At 44.1% G+C, this 25,108-nt stretch overlaps 1 protein-coding gene and 1 pseudogene across 1 annotated transcript; both read left to right on the top strand.

Annotated features, from left to right (window-relative positions):
- The first annotated feature begins 9,687 nt into the window (after positions 1–9,687).
- LOC132837318 (histone H2B type 1-O-like) lies at positions 9,688–10,140 on the top strand. Its single transcript, XM_060856988.1, has one exon. It carries the CDS (start codon positions 9,688–9,690, stop codon positions 10,138–10,140), a length of 453 nt encoding a protein of 150 aa, XP_060712971.1.
- Positions 10,141–11,366: 1,226 nt separating this feature from the next.
- LOC132837317 (histone H2A-like) lies at positions 11,367–11,850 on the top strand (annotated as a pseudogene).
- Positions 11,851–25,108: the final 13,258 nt, after the last annotated feature.

Here is a 25,108-nt window from a genome sequence, read left to right as displayed (position 1 = left end):
ACATCCTTGAACACGATGGACAATTTAGCATGGCCGATTCACCTAACCTCTTCTTTGGACTGTGGGAGGAAACCGGGGCACCCAGAGGAAACCCACATAGACACTGGGAGAATGTGCAAACTCCACGCAGACAGTCACCCGAGTCTGGAATCAAATCGAGGTCCTGGAGCTGTGAGGCAACAGTGTCAACCACTGAGCCATTGTGCTGTATAATGTGCCGCATTATTCAAGAATATTCACATTGCAGAAACTGACTGGTACAGATTGATTACAACACTCGAATGTTCACAGAACAAAAACTGATAGTTACAGATGGATAACTACATTTTCACATTCATATTGCAGAAATGATGATTTAATGAATATATTTGCATATTTATAAGCAGAAACATTCAGGCATTCATAATAACTGCATTCATACATTCACATATCTGAAAGTGACTTGTATAGATCAAAACTAAACTCACTTATTAACATAGCAGAAACTGAGACCCACAGATTGATAGAACATAGAACATAGAAAATTACAGCGCAGTCCAGGCCCTTTGGCCCTCGATGTTGCGCCGATCCAAGGCCACCTCACCTACAGTAGCCCACTATCCTCCATATGCATATCAAATGCCTGTTTAATTGCCCATAAAGAGGGAGATTCCACCACTGCTACTGGCAGGGCATTCCATGAGCTCACGACTCGCTGAGTAAAGAATCTACCCCTAACCTACACCTACCACCCCTTAATTTAAAGCTATGCCCCCTCGTAATAGCTAACTCCATGCGTGGAAAAAGGTTCTCATGGTAAACCCTATCTAAGCCCCCAGTCATCTTGTACACCTCTATCAAGTCACCCCTAAACTTTCTTTTCTCCAATGAAAACAGCCCCACGTGTCTCAGCCTTGCCTCATATGATCTTCCTACCATACCGAGCAACATCCCGGTAAACTTCCCCTGCACCCATTCCAGTGCCTCCACATCCCTTCTATAGTATGGCGACCAAAACTACACACAACATTCCAGATGCGGCCGCACCAGTGTCTTGTACAACTGCAACATTCTGGGCGGCACGGTGGCACAGTGGTTAGCACTGCTGCCTCACAGTGCCAGAGACCCGGGTTCAATTCCCGCCTCAGGCGACTGACTGTGTGGAGTTTACACGTTTCTCACCGTGCCTGCGTGGGTTTCCTCCGGGTGCTCTGGTTTCCTCCCACAGTCCAAAGATGTGCAGGTCAGGTGAATTGGCCATGCTAAATTGCCCATAGTGTTAGGGAAGGAGTAGATGTAGGGGTATGGGTGGGTTGTGCTTCGGCGGGTCGGTGTGGACTTGTTGAGCCGAAGGGCCTGTTTCCACACTGTAAGTAACCTAATCTAATAAAAACATGACCTCAGGACTCCGGAACTCAATTCCTCTACCAACTTTCCTCTGGCAACTATCAGAGATCGGTGTACATGGACACCAAGATCCCTCTGCTCATCCACACTACCAAGTATCCGACCATTAGCCCAGTACCCCATCTTCTAGTTACTCTTACCAAAGTGAATCACTTCACACTTAGCGACATTGAACTCCATTGGCCTTTCTGTCCAACTATGCAGCTTTTCTATATCCCGCTGTAACCTGCCACATCCTTCCTCACTGTCAACAACTACACCGACTTTCATATCATCCGCAAACGTGCTCACCCAACCTTTTAGCCCCTCGTCCAGGTCATTTATATAAATGACAAACAGCAATGGTCCCAAAACGGATCCTTGTGGAACACCGCTGTTAACTTGCACTCATACATTCAGCTGGTTGAAACGGACAGGCACAGATGGATAACTGCACTCACATAGCGAAAACTCACAAGAACTTTCCCACAGCATAATCTAACAGGTAAAGATTTATTACTACACTTTCAAGTTCACAGACGGAAAAAAAAAACACTGTCGTGTACAGTTTGATTCATTGAATGAATGATTGAAGTTTGATTCAATGAATGAATGCAGTTTGTTTCATTGAATGAATGTGTTAAGCTTGACACAATGAATGAATGAGAGAAGCTATATGCATTGAATTAATAATTGAATGAATGCGATTCAATGATTGAATGCCATTTGTTTTATTGAATGAAAGCGTTAAGCATGAGATAATGAAAAACATGAGAGTAGCTCTACTCATTGAACTAGCATGTATACTCTGTTTCATGAAATGAATGTGCACAGTTTGTTTCATTGAATGAATGCGTTAATCTCGTGGCATTGAAAGAATGAGAGAAGTCTGCTCATTAAATTAACACGTGCACTCTGTTTCATTGAATCAATGAATTGAATGTGTGAGAGAAGCTCTACTCATTGAAATAACACGTGCAGTCTAATTATTGAATGAAGGCCTGCAGTGTATTTCACTGAATGAATGAGTGCAGTTTGATTCAAGGAATGAAAGAATGCAGTTTGTTTCATTGCATGAATTCGATAAGCATAAGATATTGAATACATGAGAAAAGCTATACTCAGTGAATTTACACATGCAGTCTGTTTGAGTGAATGATTGTGAGTGGTTTGTTTCTTTGAATCAATGCGTAAAACTCATGGCATTGTATGAATGATAGAAGCTCGACTCGTTGAATTAAAACGTGCAGTTTGCTTCATCGAATAAATGAGTTAAGTTTGAAACACTGAATGAAAGAGAAATGTTCGACTCATTGAATGCACACGTGCAATCTGTTTCATTGTATAAATGTGTGGAGTTTGTTTCATTGAAACAATGGCAGTTAAACTCGTGGCATTGAATGAATGGCAGAAGTTCTACTCACGTGCAGTGTGTTTCATTAAATGAATGAGTGCAGTTGGATTCAACATATCATTGGTTTCCTTATCTAAATGATACCTTTTTTCTTTGTTCAGTTGGAAGAGGTTACTAGGGAGACTAGGGATAACTAGGGGGAGATTAGGGTCCCTCAAAGATCAGCAAGAAGGCCTTTGTGTGGAGCCACTGGAATATGAGGGAGATACTAAATGAGTATTTTATAGAACATAGGACATAGAAAAATACAGGGCAGTACAGGCCCTTCGGTCCTCGATGTTGCGCCGATTCAAGCCCACCTAACCCACACTAGCCCACTTTGCTCCATATGCCTATCCAAAGCCCGTATAAATGCCCATAAAGAGGGAGAGTACACCACTGTTACTGGCATGGCATTCCATGAACTCACGACTCGCTGAGTAAAGAATCTACCCCTAACATCTGTCCTATACCTGCCACCCTTTAATTTAAAGCTGTGCCCCTCGTAATAGCTGACTCCATACGTGGAAAAAGGTATACATGGTCAACCCTATCTAAACCCCTAATCATCTTGTACACCTCTATCAAGTCACCCCTAAACCTCCTTTCCTCCAATGAAAACAGCCCCAAGTGCCTCAGCCTTTCCTCATATAATCTTCCTACCGTATCAGGCAACATCCTGGTAAACCTCCTCTGCACCCGTTCTAGTGCCTCCACATCCTTCCTAAAGTATGGCGACCAAAACTGCACACAATACTCCAGATGCGGCCGCACCAGAGTCTTATACAACTGCAACATGACCTCAGGACTCCGGACCTCAATTCCTCTACCAATAAAAGCCAGTACGCCATATGCCTTCTTCACAGCACTATTTACCTGGGTAGCAACTTTCAGAGATCTGTGTACATGGACACCAAGATCCCTCTGCTCATCCACACTACCAAGTATCCGACCATTAGCACAGTACTCCATCTTCTTGTTACTCTTACCAAAGTGAATCACTTCACACTAAGCGACATTGAACTCCATTTGCCACCTTTATGCCCAGCTCTGCAGCTTATCTATATCCCGCTGTAACCTGCCACATCCTTCCTGACTGTCAACAACTCCATCGACTTTCGTATCATCCGCAAACTTGCTCACCCAACCTTCCAGCCCCTCGTCCAGGTCATTTATATAAATGACAAACAGCAATGGTCACAAAACAGATCCTTGCGGTACACCGCTGGTAACTGCACTCCAAGATGAACCTTTACCATCAACTACTACCCTCTGTCTTCTTCCAGCCAGCCAATTCCTAATCCAAACCTCCAACTCCCCCTCAATGCCATACCTCCGTATATTTCGCAGTATCCTACCATGGGAAAACTTATCAAACGCCTTACTAAAATCCATATACACCACGTCAACCGCTTTACCCTCGTCCACCTCCTTAGTCATCTTCTCAAAGAATTCAATAAGGTTTGTGAGGCACGACCGGCCCTTCACAAAACCACGCTGACTATCCTTGATCACATTATTCCTATCCAGATGCTCATAAATCCTATCCCTTACAATTCTCTCTAAGACTTTGCCCACAACAGAAGTGAGACTCACCGGCCTATAGTTACTAGGGTTATCCCTTCTTGAACAAGGGAACCACATTTGCTATCCTCCAATCTTCTGGCACTATTCCTGTAGACAACAAGGACACAAAAATCAAGGCCAATGGCTCTGCAATCTCCTCCCTTGCTTCCCAGAGAATCCTAGAATAAATGCCATCAGGCCCAGGGGACTTACATATTTTCACCCTTTCCAGAATTTCCAACACCTCTTTCCTACATAGCCCAAAGCCATCCATTCTAATTAATTGTGACTGAATATTCACATTGGCAACAATGTCCTGTTCCTGAGTGAATACTGACGAAAAGTATTCATTCAGTGTCTCCCCAATTTCTTCATCCTCCACACGCAACTTCCCACTACTATCCTTGACGGGAACTATTCATACCATAGTCATACCCTAGTCATCCTTTTATTCTTGGCATACCTATAGAAAGCGTTTTGGTTTCCCTAATCCTACCAATCAAGAACTTCTCATGTCCCCTTCTTGCTGCTCTTAGCTCTCTCTTTAGATCCTTCATGGCTACCTTAAAACTCTCAATCGCCCCAAATGAACGTTCATGTCTCATCTTTACATAAGCCGCCCTCTTCCCTTTAACAAGGGATTCCAATTCCTTATTAAACCACGGCTCCCTCACACGACTCTTTCCTCCCTGCCTGATAGGTACATGCTTATCAAGAGTCACCCTTATCAAGAGTACACCCTTACCTGGTCTGAAACTCCACGAGACTCCAATTCCACACGTAAGTGCATTATTTCTAAATGCCATCTCAATAGACCAAACACGTCACTTCCTTCTCGATAATTCGATTTTTCGGCAAATTGCTTCCCAACTTTTGATGTCATAAATGACACTTCAAAAACACTGTCAACCCCAGATAATCATCGACGCTGGACCAATGGTTTTACTTCTCACTCAAAATGCCTGGCATTTTGTTCACAATCAACGCTTTGATCATTAATGCGACAGTCCTTGTTATTTTGGTCAGAAGACCACAGGATATTGGAATAGGAAGTGGTTATGCACGACTTCTGGAAATGATGTAGCTCTATTTTAAATGGAATGTGAATGGCAGAAACGAGAGTGATGTTGACAGTGATGTGATCACATGAAGAATCCATGTCAGGCAGAGCAAAGTCTATATTCGGAATCGTATATAAACCTAAAAAGTTCAAAGACTACTAGATAAGCTAACACAAAAAGGATATTCTTGATAACAGTGAGGGACCAGGGGAGAGGGATCAAGAACCGGGGCGGCGGTGTCATCGTCTGAAGGAGACAGGGCAGAACTGAAATGGGGCGAAATGTGTTCACCCCGATGGTGAGGAACCTTTGGAACTCTCTGCCACTGAAAGCAGTTAGGGCCAGAGCATTGAATGCTGTTCAGGAAAGAGCTGGATAAAGCTCTTAGGAGTTAATGAGCAGGAGGATAGCAACTGAATCAGTGATCAGTCATGATCCCACCGAATCTTTAGAGCAAGTTAGAAGAGCCGAATGGCCTACTCATTTTCTTATTTTCTATGAGTTCATTTTCACAGGGTGCAGAGTTGATAAATGAATGCCATGGTCATGAATGTCTATGCAAACTCGAAACACTGAGTACTTCTATGTTCTTGTTTCCTATGTTTTGATGTAACACCAAGCTATAGGACATAGATTGACATCCTTGAAATTAGTTATCCATTTCCACTTTCCCTAAGTATAGCGTTTAAATCAGATAAATGTGAGGTGTTTCATTTTGATAAGTCAGACCAGGACAGAATAACAGTCAATGGCCGTATCCTGGGGAGTGTTGTCAAATAGAAAGACGTTGGAGTGCTGATGCATAATTCTACGAAGTGGTATCACAGGTAGCCATAGTGGTGAACAACGTATGTGGCACGCCTGCCGTCATCTGTTAGAGTATTGAGTACATGAGTTGGGACGCCCAGCTGTACAGGACTTTGCAAAGGCTACATTTGTCCTGCTATAGGAAGAATGTTGTTAAGGTTTAAAAGGTTGCAAAAATACAAAGATATTAGCGAGACTGGATGTTTTGAGTTCCAGCAAGACTGGGGCTTTTATTCTAGGAGGCATAGAAAAGGTGAATAACCAAGTTCTTCTCCTTGGGTAAGGGTGTAGACAATTAAAAGGGATAGGTTTAACGTGAAAGGGGAATGGAGGGTGCTGCGTATATGGATCGAGCTGTAGAAGAAATGGTAGAGGCAGGTACAGTTGCAACAGTCAAAAGACGTTTAGGTCGGGGCATGGATAAGCAATGTTTAAAGGGATATGGGCCAATAGCAGGCAAATATGACGCATTTAGTTTGGGAAACCCGATTGACTTGGATGAGTTAGGCCTGTTTGCATGTTGGATACCTCTGCGACTTGAACATCCAAAGCTGTGTCACTTTAATCAAAAGTTTAGTCTTCAAGGACAAAGCAATAACTTTGAGCTGGTCCCACCAGCAGTAGTCCCTGAGTTGATTGTTCAGTTAGTGTCCAGGAGACAGTCGTTGTGAACTCACCTGATCTTCACTGTGAAGAGGACCTGTCAGCTCACTTCTCATTGAGCAATGATAAAGCCCTTCATTACTTCTGGTGATGGATCTAATGTTTTAAACAAGCTTAGTACTGTTAGAAAGCTCCTAGTACAGTTCTTCGCCTGAGCTCTGTAGAATTAGGAACAAATCGGCAGGGAGCCATTGGAGACTGAATGGGGTTAAGCGTTCTGCACCTTATTTGATTAGCTCCTTTGCACGTTGATTATTTAGTAGCGATTTGGACATTATAAGCAAATGTTAGTTCACTTCGTTTGGCAGAGTTAATTGCAAACTCAGCTAGGACCTTCATCACCGTCACATCCATTCTTATTTCCTTTTATAGCCTACTCATGCTTTGTATATGGGTGTCACGGGGTAGGCCAACATTTATTACCCATTCCTACCCATTATACAAAGGGTATTAAGGATTATTGGGTTTGAGTCACATAGATTCCTTTTTGAATTGAATCCAGTTTTGTTCTTCCATTAATACTTACCGTCAATATTATATCAGCAGTGAACTCAGTAATATCAGAATACACTTGCTAGTAAAAGTATCACGTTGTAAATTATGAAATGTTTAGCACAAGGGCAGCTGAATATCTTGTGGAGGGGAGTATTGTTTCCCATGGATGAAAACATTGTATCTCCAGAACCTATGAATTACTCTGCGCTAAAACAAAACTGTCAAACCTCAACATCGGTGAGTTTCGTCTCCTCACCAGTTTCTGTGGGCTGGGGAGTTTAGTTATATATAAAACACAGGACCTTCCAAAACAAGACTGTGTCTTCTGAAAACAAGTCAATCTACCTAGAGAAAGAAATTTGAGAAAAAAAAGTTCGATTACCTGAAGGATCATCTCAGCAAGTCCAGTCAATAGGGATCAATGTACTACTTTCTCATTTTTCTTCCATCTGCCAGGAACATCCATATAATTTACCTGATTGCTTCTGTGTGGTGGGCGGTTATTGTGCAATTGGTAGAGGCGTATTTTGACTGTTCCTGACTGCTTACCTAATGTGTTAAATTACCTATCTGTAATATTTGATGATTCGAGGTTAACACAGGCTTATTAGGTAAGATGCTTTGATTTGTTTTGACTTACTTGCTTGTTTAGGTTAGGTTACGTTCTAACTTAGGTTAGGTTAGAACTCCCAAAATACATTACCTCACATTTATCAGGATTCAATTCCATCTGTCATTGCAGTGCCCAATGTCAGCATAATGTAGCCTGAGACTATCCCCCTCACTGTCAACAACACCACCGACTTTCATGTTACAGAGCAAAGAACAATACAGCACAGGAACACCAAGACTGCAATGAAACTTCCAAACGAAAACGTCATCTGCAGGCATACTAGTTATACATTCTACATTCACATCCAATTGTTAATATGTACACAACAAGCAGCAAGGGTTCCAGCACTGATCCCTGTGATACACCACTGGTCAGAGGCTTCCAATCACAAACACAACCCTCCACCATCATAGTTTGCATCCTGTCTGCAAGCTAATGTCAGATCCAGTTTGCTTAAGACTCCAAGAGCCAACATTGGACCTGTCTTTTATATGGGTCTTTATCAATGGCTGTCGGGGTGGCCTGTACCAGACCAGAATACGGTGGCCCGTACCAGGCCATAATAGAGCGGCCCATGTCTGTTAACACAAACTGGTATATGAGTATAAAGTAGAATTAAACAGCAGGATGGGAAACACAATGGCAGGCAGAATCTGAGCCAAACAGCTCACTCACACAGTAAGGTAAAATGATACCATTCAACAAGCCAATCCAAGGACTCAGCCTGTTCCCATTCGAAACAATTCTGACAAGCAAACCAAAGTCCGATAAATGAGTAACTCCAGCCACATTAATTGAATGGGTAATTGTCCCAGTTACTGAACAGACACCAGGTGCTAGTTACAGCTCATTAATGCCCTAAAATAGCTAAAGGTATCTTATAGTATGTCGTTGCTTGAAATAAGTTGGAATATGAAGAGTTCAGCAAAAATATATTAATCCCACAGTCAAGACAGACATTTTCAACCGTGACGCAAGAAAATTTTTAAATAGGGACTTTCTTTCATCTCTCTCCAACTCCATCAACCCCAAATCTAGAAAACACTCACATTATTAGATTCCCTACAGTGTAACATTAGGCACTTCAGCCCAACATGTCCACACTGACCCTCAGAAGAGTAATCTACCCTGACCCATTCCCCATTATTCTGCATTTACCCCTGATTGATGTACCCAACCTACACATCCCAGAATATTATGGGCAGTTAGTATGGCCAATTCACCTCCCTGCACGTCTTTGAATTGTGGGAGGAAAACTGAGCACCCAGAGGAAACCCACTCAGACACGGGGAGAATGTACAAAATCCACACGCACAGTCACCTGAAACTGGAATTGAAGCAGTGTCTGTGGCACGGTGAGGCAGCAGTGCTAACCACTGAGAACAGCGGTAAGCTCAGTGTTAAGTCCAGCACAGAGAGAGGACCAGAAACAGACATATGTAGCTTGAAACGCACTCTTCCACTCTCACATTATCACAACAACGAGCAAAACGAAACCGAGCCAATACCCCAGTCACTTTCTGTGTCACAGACACGAAACAAATCTCCCTCAGTCAGACTGACAGGAACAGGATCACCATCCACTTCACGTTTCGTTGCAGATTCGGACAGATCCACATTGGGTCCCATTCTACCCAATCACAGAGACTGAGTGTTTGGGAATGATTCTGTGTAAACTACCCAATCAGGAACCAGCTTTCCTCCATCCTTCATTAGCATTGCTGATGCCGTCAGTCTATAAAAATGGAGCTCCGAGCCCGCTTTCCCTTATTCTGTGTCTGAAAGTGAGCGACGCTATGTCTGATGAGAAGAAAGGGCAGCAAGCCTCCAAGAAGGGCGCTGAGAAAATCATCAAGAAGGCACCAGCGAAGGGTGGCAAGAAACGGAAAAGGTCCAGGAAAGAAAGTCATTCCATTTACATCTACAAAGTGATGAAGCAGGTTCACGCCGACACTATCAGCTCCTCCAAGGCCATGAGCATCATGAACTCGTTCGTCAGCGATATGTTCGAGCGCATCGCGGGGGAGGCTTCCCGTCAGGCCCACTACAACAAGCGCAGCACCATCAGCTCCCGGGAGATCCAGACCGCCGTGCGGCTGCTGCTGCCCAGGGAGCTGGCCAAGCACGCTGTGTCGGAGGACACAAAGGCGGTAACCAAGTACACCAGCTCCAAGTGAAGGACCGCATAGCACTGAAACAAACACACACCCACAACCCAAAGGCTCTTTTAAGAGCCCCCTGAAACTTCCCAGTGAGACCTGCCTTTTTTTAAAGATTGGTTTGTTTTAGTTTACGTATGATCCTTCACAAGGTAATTTTATTTCTAGTGCTATATTTGTTTATATAAGAGGTTTGCAAATTAATCAGGTACGGCGGGGGTGGGGGGGGTGATAGACTGTGGAAAGACCTGTCCTCTGTCTGTAGAGAGTGGGCAGATTAAACATCAGTGAGTCGTTTTTCATCTTGTTTATTTAACGTTGGTAAAAGCCCTGGTAGAATGTCAATACTTATTTTCACACCTTGAAAACAACCACCTAATGAAGGAGCACCTCTCCGAAAGCCAGTGCTTCCAAATCAGCCTGTTGGATTATAACCTGGTGTTATGTGATTTTTAACTTGACAAACATCTTCCTTGTCCACATCTTTCATCGCATGCATTTTACCATCCGATTTTTAAAAATATTTGCAATGCGCGGGTATAACCGATTTTTCAAAATACAAAAACCTAAGCATTTTCTGCTGTCAAAGGGAACTGAGAGAACACCAAAACAGCTGCCGGATTGAAATATGATGATTTTGCTGAATCTGAGAGCAATAAGGGAGGACAGCTTTAAAATATCATCGTGTTCAAATATCACGGTGTTAAAAACACCATGTTCGCCACTGATAGTGAGTTGGAAGAATGTTGTGTGCTGCTTTATCAGGATGCCGGTGTGCTACTGAAATGTCAAGTGCAGACTTCAGTGTTCGGCCTGTTTCGTTTCAGCTTCTTAAGGCTTAGAAAATTGCCCACTCAAGATCAGAAATAGATGGATACAGGTCGGCAAATGAGGGAGAGACAGATCGAGTGAAGTATACATTTTTAAACCAAAAGTAAATTAAGACACGAGTATGCTTTAAAACGTCCTCCGTTTTTGATACTCCATTTTTCAATATAAAGCACGTTGCTTTGTTTGTAAATTGGCGGGATTTTCAAATTGGAAAAAAGTGGTTGATAATTTGGCGCTGGTAATTTCTACCCTCCTCCCCGTGCCCTCTCCGGGTTGGGGAATGAAGCAGATATCTGATTGGGAATTGAAACAACATTAGGAGATGCTTAACAATGGGACAATCAGAAATGGCCACTTCACCATTCATCCTGGAGTGTAGCATTCTCTCTGAAAGTGTTTGTGAGATTGTGAACATGTATGGAAGAGGAAAGGGCGGTGGGAAAGGTCGCGCCAAGGTGAAGTCTCGGTCGTCTCGGGCTTGGCCATGTTCACAGGCTCTTGAGAAAAGGCAACGATGCTGAGCGTGTGGGTGCTGGAGCGCCGGTCTATCTGGCTGCGGTGCTGGAGTATCTGACGGCTGAAATCCTCGAGCTGGCCGGCAACGCGGTCCGGGACAACAAGAAGACCCGCATCATCCCCAGGCACCTGCAGCTGGCCGTGCGCAACGATGAGGAGCTCAACAAGCTACTGGGAGGGGTAACCATCGCTCAGGGCGGGGTGCTGCCTAATATCCACGCCGTCCTACTGACCAAGAAAACCACCGCTGGAGCGCTGCTAAAAAGTGAAGAGTGTGTTCTTGAATCTGACAACCCAAAGGCTCTTTTCAGAGTCATTCACAGCATCTGTGAAAGGAGCTATACCGTCATCTCTGTCGGGTTTATTTTACTTTTAATGTGATGAAACTTGAACTTTGAACCTGAGATCAGTCAATTACTATCACCTTGTTAGTGAATACTTGTGGTTTGGAGATGCTGATATTGGACTGGGGTGTATAAAGTTTAAAATCACGCAACAACACCTTAGAGCTCAACAGATTTATTTGTATGCGCTAGCTTTCATCACGTGCTTGTAGAATGTAAGATCGTAAGGTTCCGTGAATTCGATGTTTCAGTAAGAACCAAGAAAATGGCAAAACAGATGTGAATGTGGCATTGTTAGTCAAGGACAGTATTACGGCTGAAGAAATGACATTTGAGGATTCATCAATTGAGGTAGTATGGGTTGAGATTAGAAACAGGAAAGGAGAGATGACGCTGGCAGTTATCTACAGGCCTCTCAATAGTTCCACAGATTGAGAGGAAAGGATAGCAAAGATTTCCCAGATATTGACTGGGGATACTATCGTTCAAGTACTTTAGATGGGTTAGTTTTTGTCCATTGTGTGCAAAAGGGTCTTCTGCCACAGTATGTAGACAGGTCAACAGGGGACAAAGCCACATTGGATTTGTACTGGGTAATGAACCTGGCCAGGTGTTAGATTTGGAAGTAGCTGAGCACTTTGGTAGTAATGATCACAATTCGGTTATGTTTAGCGATGGAATGCAAATACACCGGAGGGCAAGAGCTAGAGCTGGGGAAAGTCATTTACAATGTCATTAGACAAGATTTAGGATGCATAGCATGAGGAAGGAATCTGCAAGGGATGGGCACACTAGAAATGTGGAGCTTCTTCAAGGAACAGCTACTCTGTGTCCTTGATAAGTATCTAACTGTCAGGCAGGGATGAAGTTGTCGAACGCATCAACCTTGGTTTATTAAGGAAGTTGAATTGCTTGTCAAGAGGAAGAAGGCAGCTTATGCTCAATGAGAAGTGAAGGCTCAGTTAGGGAAATTGAGTGTTACAAGGTAACGAGGAAAGACCTACAAATAGAGCTAATACGAGTGAGGAGGGGGCCTGAGAAGTTGTTGGTGGATAGGATTAGGGAAAGCCCTGAAGACTTGTATAGGCATATAAGGGATAAAAGAATCACGAGTCAGTTTGCGGCCAATCAAGACAGGGGAATGCTGAGAAACAGTTAGAAGACGCGTTGGGATCCAGCTTCATAAGGAGGAGGTACTAGAAATTTTATAAAGTGTGAAAATAAAGAATTACCTTGGGCCAGATTGGATTCTTTTGGAAGTCACGGAGGAGATTGCCGAGACTTTGACTTTGATTTTTATGCCGTCATTGTCCACAAAAATAGCACCAGAAGACTGGAGATAGCAAAGTTGTTCCCTTGTTCAAGAAGGAGAGTAGAGTAGAGACAACCCTGGAAATTACAGACCAGTGAGCCTTATTTTGGTTGTGAACAAAGTGTTGGAGAAGGCTAGAAGAGATAGGATTTTTAATTATCTTTAAAGGAATATGTTGGTTAGAGATAGTCAACACGGTTTTGTGAAGGTAAGTTGTGCTCACAAACCTTATTGAGTTCCTTGAGAAGGTGACCATACGGGTGGATGAGTGGAAAGCCGTTGATGCAGTGTATGTGGCTTTTGTTAAGGCGTTTGCTAAGGTTACCCATTTAAGCCTGTGCACAAAATATGGAGGCATAGGATTTATGGCGATTTAGTGGTTTCAATCAGAAATTGGCTAGCTAAAAGACAACAAAGGATGGTGGTTGATGGGAAATGTTCAAGATCCTGTGAGTAATCTGAGGTAATCCTCGTCACTGTTCACTACCCTCCAATTTTAATTTCATCTGCAAACTTACTTACTGCACCTATTATGTTCGCATCTTTGTTACTTTCTCAAAACAAAACACAGTCAAGTTTGTGAGACATGATTTCCCACGCACAAAGCCATGTTGACTATCCCTAATCAGTCCTTGCCTTACCAAGTACATCCTGTCCCTCAGGATTCCCTCCAACAACTTGCCCACCAACGACAACAGGCTCACTGGTCTATAGTTCCCTGGCTTCTCCTTACTACCCTCGTTAAACAGTGGCACCATGTGAGCCAACCTCCAGTCTTCTGGCACTTCCCATGTGAATATCGATGATACAAATTCTCAGTAAGAAGCCCCAGCCATCACTGTTCTGGCTTCCCACCGAGTTCTAGGGTACACCTGACCAGGTCCTGGACCTTTACCCATTACAAGACATCCAACACTTCCCCCTCTGTAATATAGACATTTTGCAAGATGTCACCATCTATTTCCCTACTTCTTCCACACTAAATGCCGACGCAAAATACTCATTTAGTATCTCCCCCATTTTCCGCGACCCCACACAATGGGATGAGAAGTGGCTGTCAGATGGAATTTAGTTCAGATAAATGCGAGGTGCTGCATTTTGGGAAGGCAAATTTTAGCAGGACTTATACACTTCATGGTAAGGTTCTAGGGAGTGTTGCTGAACAAAGACACCTTGGAATGCAGGTTGAAAGTGGAATGCTCCTTGAAAGTGGAGTTGCAGGTGGATAGAATAGTGAAGAAGTCATTTGGTATGTTTTCCTTTATTGGTAGGAATATCGCATACAGGAGTTGTGAGGTCGTGTTGCAGCTGTACAGGACATTAGTCAGGCCACTGTTGGAATATTGTGTGCAAGTCTGGTCCCCTTCCTGTCGAAAAGATGCCGTGAAAATTGAAAGGGTTCAGAAAAAGATTTCCCAGAAGTTGCCAGGGTTGGAGGATTTGAGCTACATGGAGAGGCTGAACAGGCTGGGGCTGTTTTCCCTGGAGAGTCGGAGGCTGAGAGGTGACCTTATAGAGGTTTACAAAATCATGAGGGGCATGGATAGGGTAAATAGTCAAAGTCTCTTTACTGGGGTCGGACAGTCCAGAACTAGAGGGCATAGGTTTAGAGGTGAGACGGGAAAAATATAACAGAGACCTAATGGGCACCTTTTTCACACAGAGAGTGGTAAGTGTATGAAATGAGCTGCCAGAGGAAGTTATGGAGGCTGGTACAATTGCAACATTTAACAGGCATTTGGATGGGTATATGAATAGGAAGGGTTTGGAGGGATATGGTCCCTGTGCTGTCAGGAGGGTTTAGATTGGGTCGAGATAATTGGTCGGCATGGATGGGTTGTGCTGGAGGGTCTGTTTCCATGTTGTACATCTCTATGACTCTATATGTCTTCATATTCGGCTGCTAAAAATTACAGGAGCTCTATCTTTTGTCTTTCTGCCGTCAAATATTTGATGGACTAATCCAAGGGTGACCAGCTGCTTCTCACAACCAGCAGGTATGTTACCACTAACAGAGTGGAAAAGTTTCCTTTCACCGTCAGAGTCGATTGTGTCAGACACTCATTGACCTTAATTTCCAGAAGTACATATTCAATCCAAGAGTCAAACACAACTGACGAAATATAAATCCACATTATTTCGTTCTGTTCTCAATGCATTCCACCTCAGTGACAGTAAATTCCATTATTTATAGCCAATTATCATAAGATTAGAAGCAGGTTAAACTGTATGCTTATAATAAATATACATTTATGAGCTGCATGAAATCCATATGTAGTAAAGGCACTTTTAAAATTATAATCAATGCGTTCATGCTGTTATATTCATATAACAAATATGTAACATTCATATAACAAATATCACACGTGTACACAAACACTGTCTTTCACACACAAGCACACATTGTCTCTCATGCGCAAGTAAACACTGTCTCTCTCACGTTGGGACACGTTGTCTTTCATGTGCACGCAGAAACTGTCTCTCATGTGCATACACACATTGTCTCGCAAGAGCATGCACTCACTCTCTCATATGCACAGGCACACACTATCTCTCACAACACTGTCTCACACACGCACAAATCGACTCTCATGTGCAGGCAAACACTTTCTGTCATGTACATGCACACACAGTCACTCAGTCATGCACACGTTGTCTCTCATATCCATTCACAAACTGTCTCTCATGAGCATGCACACATTGTCTCGCAAGAGCATGCACTCACTCTCTCATATGCACATGCACACACTATCTCTCTCACACACACTGTCTCACACACGCACAAATAGATTCTCATGTGCAGGCAAATTCTTTCTGTCATGTACATGCACACACGGTCACTCTCGGTCATGCACATATTTCCTCTCTTATGCATGGACAAACTGTCTCTCATGCACATGCACATACTGTCTCTCACAGGCACACACACACTGTCTCACACATGCATGCACACACTATCTCTCTCGTGCACACACACAGACATGCACAAGTATACACTGTCACATACACATGCACACACTGTCTCTCTCATGCATGCGCACATTGTCTCTCATGCGCACGCCCACACTGTCTGTAAAATGCACGCGCACACTGTGTCTCTCGTGCACGCCCACATTGTCTCCCGTGCATGCACACATTGGCTCTCATGCGCATACACTCACTGCCTCCAAATGCATGCACATATTGTGTCTCATGCGTACACATGTACTGCCACTCTCATGTGTCACACTGTCTCTCACATGCATACACACACTGTCTCTCAGGTGCATGCATACACTGTCACTCACAGTCACACACAGTGTCTCTCCAGCGCACACACACTGTGTCTCTTGCGCATGCACACACTGCCTAACACGCGCACGCACACACTGCCTCTCACGCGCTCACAGACATCACTTGTCTCATGCGCGCACACACTGTATCTCATGCGCTTGTATACACGGTCTCTCTGGCCTAGGCACACAGTGCGTCTCACACAAATGCACACACTTTCTCTAATGTGCACACAGACACTGCCTTTCCCAAATGCAGGCACTGTCTCCCTCAAGCACGCACACACTGCCTCTCATATGCATGCATAAACTGTCTCTCACTCACGCATACACTGCCTCTCACATGCATGCACATACTTTGGCTCACACGCACACACTGTCTCCCACACGCGCGCACATATTGTCTTATGTGCAGACACAAATTATCTCTTGAACATGCACACACTGTCTCTCATGCACAGGCACACACTTCCTTTCTTGCGCACATACACACTATCTTTCACATGTGCGCACTGCCTCTCGTGTCGCACACTGTCTCTCACATGCACATACATATTGTCTCTTATACAGGCACACACTGTTGCTCATACACATGCGCACACTGTGGCTCTTGTGCATGCACACTGTGCCTCTCACATGCACACACACTCTACTCTCGCACACGTGCACCCAGAATCTCTCTCACGTGAATGCACATATTATCTCTCATGTGCACATGCACAAAGTCTCTCTCACATGTGCATACAGTCTCTCATGCTTATGCACACACTGTCAATCATGCACGTGCGCACACAACCTCTCACATGTGCACATATACTGGCTCATCTTGCATGCACACACTGACTCATAATTGCATGCACAGACTGCACCTGAACACACTGTCTCTCACATGAACACGCATACTGTCTCTCATGCACATGCACACACTGTCTCTCTCACGCACGCACACATTGTCTGCCACATGCACACACCATCTGTCTCGCGCCACACGCACTGTCTCTCTCATAGACAGACATTTATTGTCTCTTGCACATGTAGCACTGTCTCTAATGTGCACGTACACGCTGTCACTCATGCACAAGCATCACTCACAAGCACACACGGTCTGTCCTTCTCATGCGAGCACACATTGTCTTTCACACACACCCTTTCTGTCTCATGCTACACACACTGCCTTTCACATATACATACATATTATCTCTTCACATGCACACACTCTTGCTCATGCACATGCACAGACTATCTCCCACGGGCATGCACACTCTGCCTCCCACACACATGCACACATTGTCCCTCCCGTGGATGCACTCACTGCCTCTCATGCTCATGGACACACTGTCCCTTATGCACACGTTCACACTGACTCTCGCACACGCGCATGCTTTCTCTCATGAACATGCACAAAATATCCCTATTGCTCAGGCACAAATGTGTGTGCAGACAATGTCTCTAATGCACACACACACTGTCTCTGCCGTGCTTGTAAACTCTTCTTCCTGCACACATATGCACACTGTTTCTTCCACGTGCACATCATCTCTCTCTCACACACACACACTCTCTCTCACGCATGAACACACTGCATTGGCCGCACATACTAATACTGTCTCTTGCACACATATGCACACTCTCTCCCGCACGTGTGCACCCTCTCTCACACATGCACGCATTATCTTTTGCATACACACTCTGTCTCTCTCGTGCATGCAAACATTGTCTCTATTACACATAAGCACTATCCAACTCTTGCTCACACACTGTCTCTCTGGCACATGCACACATTGCATCTCATGCACCTGCACAACTCACTCTTTCCCACATTCACACCCTGCCCCTCACACGCAAACACAAACTGTCGTCCATCACACAAAGACTCTTGCACACATGCACTGTCTATCACACACATGCACACACTGCCTCTCTTGCATGCACACATTATCTCTCATGCACATGCAAACACTGTCTCTAATGCTCACGCATACACTGTCTCATTCATGCACGCACACATTGTCACTCACTTGCATGCAAACTGACTCTCTCATGAATGCACGCATTGTCTCTCATGCGCAAGAACATGCATGTGTATACTGTCTCTCATGTGCACTCATGCACTGCCTCTCTTACGCATGCACTTACTGCCTGGCTCATGCACAAGCATAAACTATCTCACGCACATACTCACTGTCTCTCACATGCAGACAAACACTGTCTCTCATGCGCACGCACATACCATCTATCATATGCACACACGCTGCCTCTCTCTCGCATGCATACATTGTCTCCCAGGCACACGCACACAGTGTCGCCTTCACGCATGCATATAGTGTGTCTCATGTGCACAAGCACACTTTCACTCATGCGCATGCACATGCCAACTCACACACAGGCACGCACTCTCATGACTCACATTGTCTCTTATGCGCATGCACAAACTGTCTTGCTCATGCATGCATTCACTGCCTCTCTCACGCACGCACGCATTTTCACTCGTGCACACACTCACTTCCTCTCATGCACACACGCATTTTCTCTCACATGCACTCACACACTGCCACTGTAGTACACGCAGACTGTCTCGCACGTGCACAAACAGACTGTCTCTCATGCACATGCGTACACCATCACTCTAACACAATTTTTCTTGCACACATATTTACTTTGTTTCTCGCACGTGCACACCTTCTCTCATGCGTGCACACACTATCTGATGCATGCTTACTCTGTCTCTCTCGCCCATCATGCAAACACTGTCTCTACTACATATTAGCACTATCCAACTCGTGCTCATACACTGTTTTTCTTGCACATGCACACATTGCATCTCACGCACCTGCACAACTATCTCTCTCCCATGTGCACACCCGGTCTCTACCACGCAAACACAAACTATATCTGTCTCATATGCACCCACAGTCTCTCACACGCGTGCCCACATTATCTCTCATGTACATGTGCGCACTGTCTCTCACGCTCACGCACACAGTCTCATTTGCACACTCACACATTGTCTTTAATGTGCATGCACAAACTGCCTCACTCATGATTGCACACATTGTCTGTCTTATACACACACTCACTGCCTGTCTCATGGACAGGCTCGAACTATCACGCATGAACTCGCTGACTCTCTTGCACTGCCTCCCTCTTGCCACACACTGTCTCGCACATGCACACACTCACTTCCTCTCATACACACATTGTCTCTCACTGCCACTCTTGTACAACCACATTGTCTCTCACGTGCATGCAAAGACTGTTTCTCAGGAGCAGACAGACACTGTCACTTTCACACATGTGCACATTGTCACAGACGCTGTCTCACTCGCATAGGCACACAGTTCCTCTCACATGCAAGACTGTGTCTTACATGCACGCAGACACTGTCTCTCTTACAGATGCACACACAATGTCGCAAACACATGCACTCACTGACTCTCACACGCATGCACGCAATTTCTCTCACACACAGTCTCTCATGCGCACACATACACGAACGCACACAGTGTCTCTGTCATGCATGCAAACATTTTTTCTTGTAGACATATGCACACTGTTTCTCACACACACACACATCCTCTCTAGCACACGCACACTCTATTTCTCTCATGCATGAACACAATGTTTTGGCCACAAATACCAACACTCTCTTGCACACAAATGCACACACTTTCTTGCCCACGCATACCATCTCTCACGCATGCACACACTATCTCTAGCATGCACACACTGCCTCCCTCATGCATGCAAACACTGTCTCCACAAGACATAAGCACTGTCTTACTGGTGCTCGCACACACTGCAAAAAACGATGTCTCATGCACACGTATACAATGCCTCTCATGCACATACACCCACTGGCTCTCACATGCACGTGCACACTGTCTCTGTCATGCTCACGCACATATTTTCTCTCAGTTGCATGGCCTCAATATCTGTCCCGCACATGCACACACTTCCCTTCATGTGCATGCACACACAATCTCACACGTATGCACACACCGTCTCTTTCACACACGCTCACAGCCTCTCACAAGCAGACACACACTGTCTCAAAAGGATATGATGACTGTGCATGTGTGTGTCTGAGTGACTGGGCACGTGTGTATCTGAGTGACTGCCGACGTCTGCGTCTGATTGACTGGGCAGGTATGCGTTTGGGTGACTGCAAACGTGTGTGTCTGAGTGAGTCGATGCTTGTGTGTTTTTGAATGGATGCATGTGTGTCTGAGTGACTGGTCATGTATGTTCCTGAGTAATCTGACACGTGTATGTGTGTGTGTGTGTGTGTGTTAGAGAGAGAGAGAGAATGACTGGGCGCAGGTGCGCCTGCTCGACCAGCATGTCTTAATCTGAGTGAGTGGGCACACGTGTGTTTTAGTGACTGGGCACGTGTGTATCTGAGTGGCTGGGCATTTGTGTGTGTGTGAGTGGCTTAATGCATGTGTGTCTAAGTGACTGGGCAAGTGTGTGTCTGAGTGAACAGGAGCATGCATCTGAGTAATTGCACACAAGAGTGCCTGAGTGAATGGGAGGATGTATCTGAGTGACTAGACAAGTGTGCATCTGAGCGAGTGGGTACATATTTCAGAGTGACTGGGCACATGTGTGCCTGCGTGGTTGAGCACGTGTGTGTCTCAGTGACTAGGCACGTGCATGTCTGAGTGAATGTCTATTGCCTATTAGATTTCTGGTTCTGATCATTTACTTGGATAGTCGTCATAAATCCATGTTCTGGACCCTGATCCCAAACTGAGCGTTTGATCACAATCTGGAGTCTAATATAGGATCCTTTCAGTGTCGGGGAAAGTGAGACTTGAGCCTGACCAAGATGTGGAAAGATTTTGTTGACATTTTACCTCCAGGGATTCTTTAATGCAGCTTTAATATTTGAAAATCTAATTATTAGGTTCTTTTCCCTTTCCATTTCACTCTGTTTTTGTGTGTGTGTGTCTCGGGGTGGGGGTGGGGTTGTGGGGGGGTGGTAGGGGGGAGAGAGAGAGAGAGAGAGAGAGAGAGAATGTGCGTTGTGTTACCAGACACCTGTACCGTTGTCATATGTACACGTTTTTTCTTTTTCTTTCTAAGGTATTAAATTTACTTTCGAGATCTGTCTACACAAACCTCTGAAGCAATTGTGATGGTTTCACTAAATATGAGGGGAGCAGCCAATGGGCTGCCAGTTATTCCCAGAGGATTGAACGAGTGAAGTAAGGAATCTTAACAGTCATTGTACAGTAGAAATGGACTACATTAACTAAATCAAAATGGCTAAAGGAAAGATGTGGCAACTTACAGATATTCCAGGAGAAGAGAGTAACACACACACACACACACATACACACACATCCCAAAGGACATTCGAATGTAGAGATGGTAAGTGAGTGGGTAAAGCACTGGCCGGGCCTGAAATCAATTTGAGGGGCTTATATCCGATAACAGATATTGGACATGAGTTACAAACTGCAATGGGTTTTGGGTGGTTCATGCACAGAGGCAAAGACATACGTGAATGAATTACAAATTGCAATCGAATCGAAGGGTTTCAGATATTTTACATACAGAATTAGGAAATCCTGGAGTAAGTTTTAATTTGGATTCTAATCGAGAGGTTTGGCGTGGTTTCTGTATGGAATAACAGATACATATAGTCACATGTATGTGAGTTACAAACGGGAATCAAATTGAGGGCTATCAGGTGGGTCATATGAAGATTAACTCATACCTGGCAGTGATTTACAGTCTGGAATCTCGTCGAGGATATTGAGGTGGTGAATACATTGTATAGGTATTCTTCTTCCTCTTTTGCAATTCTGGTGTACTGCAGCTTGTTGTGACCCTTTTGAACAGTATCTTGATGTAACTTCTTTTGTGTGTGTTGGGGTGGTTGCTTTCGTAGTTTAGGACTTGGTCTGTGTGTGTGGCTTTCCAGTATACCTTTGCAGTGAATTCTCCGTTCGGTGTTCTCTGTACCATTGCCTCTAAGAATGGGGGTTGGTTGTCCTTTTCTTCCTGTCTAGTGAATCGGATTCCTGTGAGTGTGGCGTTGATGATCCGGTGTGTGTTCTCTATTTCTGTGTTTTTAATGATTACAAAAGTGTCATCTACGTACCTGATTCAGAGTTTGGTTTGAATTGGCGGTAAGACTGTTTGTTCTAACCTTTGTAATACCGCTTCTGCTATGAGTCCAGAGATGGGTAAGCCCATGGATGTGCCGTTGAGTTGTTCATATATTTGGTTGTTGAATGTGAAGTGTGTTGTGAGGCACAGGTCCAGTAGTTTGAGTATGCAGTCTTTGTTGATAGGTTCCCGGTCTTGTTGTCCGTTCTGTATGTCCACCAGGTTGGCTCTTGTTTCTCTGGCTAGGGTTTTGTCGATAGAGGTGAACAATGCCATTACATCGAATGAGACCATAGTTTCTTCCTTGTCTATGTATATATTTCTGATGATGTCCAAGAATTCCTGTGTTGACTGTATAGTTTGTCTGAATCCGCTGATCAGGTGTTTCAGTTTCTGCTGTGGTTCTTTAGCAAGTTTGTGTGATGGTGTCCCTGGTAGTGATACTATGGGTCTGAGTGAGATGTCTGGTTTGTGCACATTAGGTAGTCGATAGATTCTGGGGATGTTGTTGCTTTCAAGCTTCATTCTCTGTAGGTCAAACGTGGTTATCTGTCCGTTTTTCCCGTAGTTGCCTTGGTGCGTTGTTTATCCTATTGATGAGCTGTGGGGTGGGGTCAAACTCCCTCTTTTGGTATGTGTTGGTATCTGCAAGTAGTTGTTGCACTTTTTGGATGTACTCTGCTTTGTCTGCTGGTAGTATGATTATGTTCTTATCGTTTCTTAGTGCTTTTAGTCCTTCCCTCTCCTTGGTGTTGAGGTTACGTGTGTTTCTTTTCCTTGTTATCAGGGGTACGATACTTTGTCTCACTGTTTGTTGTGTCTCTTCTCTCAGTCCATTGTTTCTGAGTGTACATTCTAGTGCTGCTAGGAAGTCTGCTGTCTTGGTGTCCCTGTGGTTGCAATTGACTCCCTTGGACAGTATTGTTCTTTCAGTGTCTGTGAACTGTCTGTGGGAGAGGTTTCTAACCGACGAGTGTGTTGTGGTGTCCTCTCTGTTGTGTGTTAGTTTGGCCATATTTTCTTTTATTGTCGTTTTTTTTGCGGTGTGTTGACCTGTTCTGTACTATGGTGATGACCTGTTCTATGGTCCTGGTCCATTCCTCATTTGTAGTTTTTGAAATTAACGATTTTTGGCTCGCAATTTCTTGTCTGTATTTGTCTAGTCTGTTGTGTGCGTCTGTAATCATTACCTGGATCACCCTGAATCCGTTCTGTCTGGCTGTGTCCCTGGCTTGTGGGTTATTGACTGGTGGTCTGTTTCTCCACGTATTCCATGACATCTAAACTTGCTAACCAGTCTCCCATGAAAAACCTTGTCAAATGCCTTCTTTTTAGTTTCCTGCTTTTCTTCTAATGTTCTCCCTTCGGGAACTCATACGTTTTCCCTTCCTCTGTCATTAGTTCACTGTACAGAAAACCTCCTGCTGGTTTCACTCTTTTTGAGAACATTCTGCATTCTCTCTGAGATATCCTTGATCCTGGCACCAGGGAGGCAACACACAATTCTGATTTGTCGCTGTCCACCACAGTAATATCTGACTGGAGAGTCCCCTATCACAATCGATTGCTTGGAACCTGACACATCTCTCGGTACATTAGAGACAGTCTCGGTACCAGAAACAGTCAGTGCTATATTCCCCTGAGAGTCCATCATATTTCCCAAGCATCGCATTTGTTTGAGATGGAGATAGCCACATGAGATTCCTGCACAACTTACCTCTTTTTCCTATACTTTCCTGGAGGTAACCTGACTGTATCTGCTGTTTTTCTGCCCATAATTAACACACCCCCGAGCGCCAGTAAATTTCTCATTGCCTCCATGTGATCTGATAGGATTCATGATCAAACACCCTTACTGCAACGATACCATCAATAGCACTTTCCCTACTCTCTCACATCGAACACGAAGAGCACATCACTCTACTGAAAGCCATCTTTTCACCTTAACAATTTGCAGATGCAGAATAGAACAGAGTTACTACTCTGAATAAAAAACTACTGCTCCAGGCTACTTTAGTGCAAATGTCTTTTATTTAATTTAATCAAGAGACAGATCTCACTGACACTTATCACCACAGAAGAATCCACTATATTCACTAGTGTAGACAAAAAAATAATGCAAGTGCGGTTATAGTTGAAACACTTTAAAACTATTTACTTAGCTGCTGCGAACTCTGCCACATAGGTTCTTTCAATGTCAGCTGTGAATTTCGCTATTTGTTAGCTTTTCTTGGACACACAGCAATATTTAAACTCGAACATTAAAATTAATAGCTGCGTCAGATAGCAGTACAGTTTTTTTTCTCCTTTAATTCATTGATCATGTGGGCCCAGACTTTGTCTCTCCTTCATCTTTTAAAAGGATAACTGTTTTCTTCGTTTCTTCCCCCAAAGTTACAAAATAATGCAATAATTACTGATCCTAGAATTCGAGAAAATCACCTCCAACACCTAATATTCCTCAAAAAAGAGCATCTCTTACAAACACACTTTTTTCCCCGTGTGGTCTATCTTGAATTACCTAGAATCATTGGAAAATTTAATAAATAAAGGGAGTGAATCAGGTTCAGTTCAGGGGGAACTGAATGAAAACA

The sequence above is a fragment of the Hemiscyllium ocellatum genome, chromosome 49 (assembly GCF_020745735.1).
Source record: "Hemiscyllium ocellatum isolate sHemOce1 chromosome 49, sHemOce1.pat.X.cur, whole genome shotgun sequence".
NCBI lineage: Eukaryota > Metazoa > Chordata > Chondrichthyes > Orectolobiformes > Hemiscylliidae > Hemiscyllium > Hemiscyllium ocellatum.
Note: the sequence above shows the minus strand (reverse complement) of the source record. Positions and strands in the feature narration are given on the sequence as shown.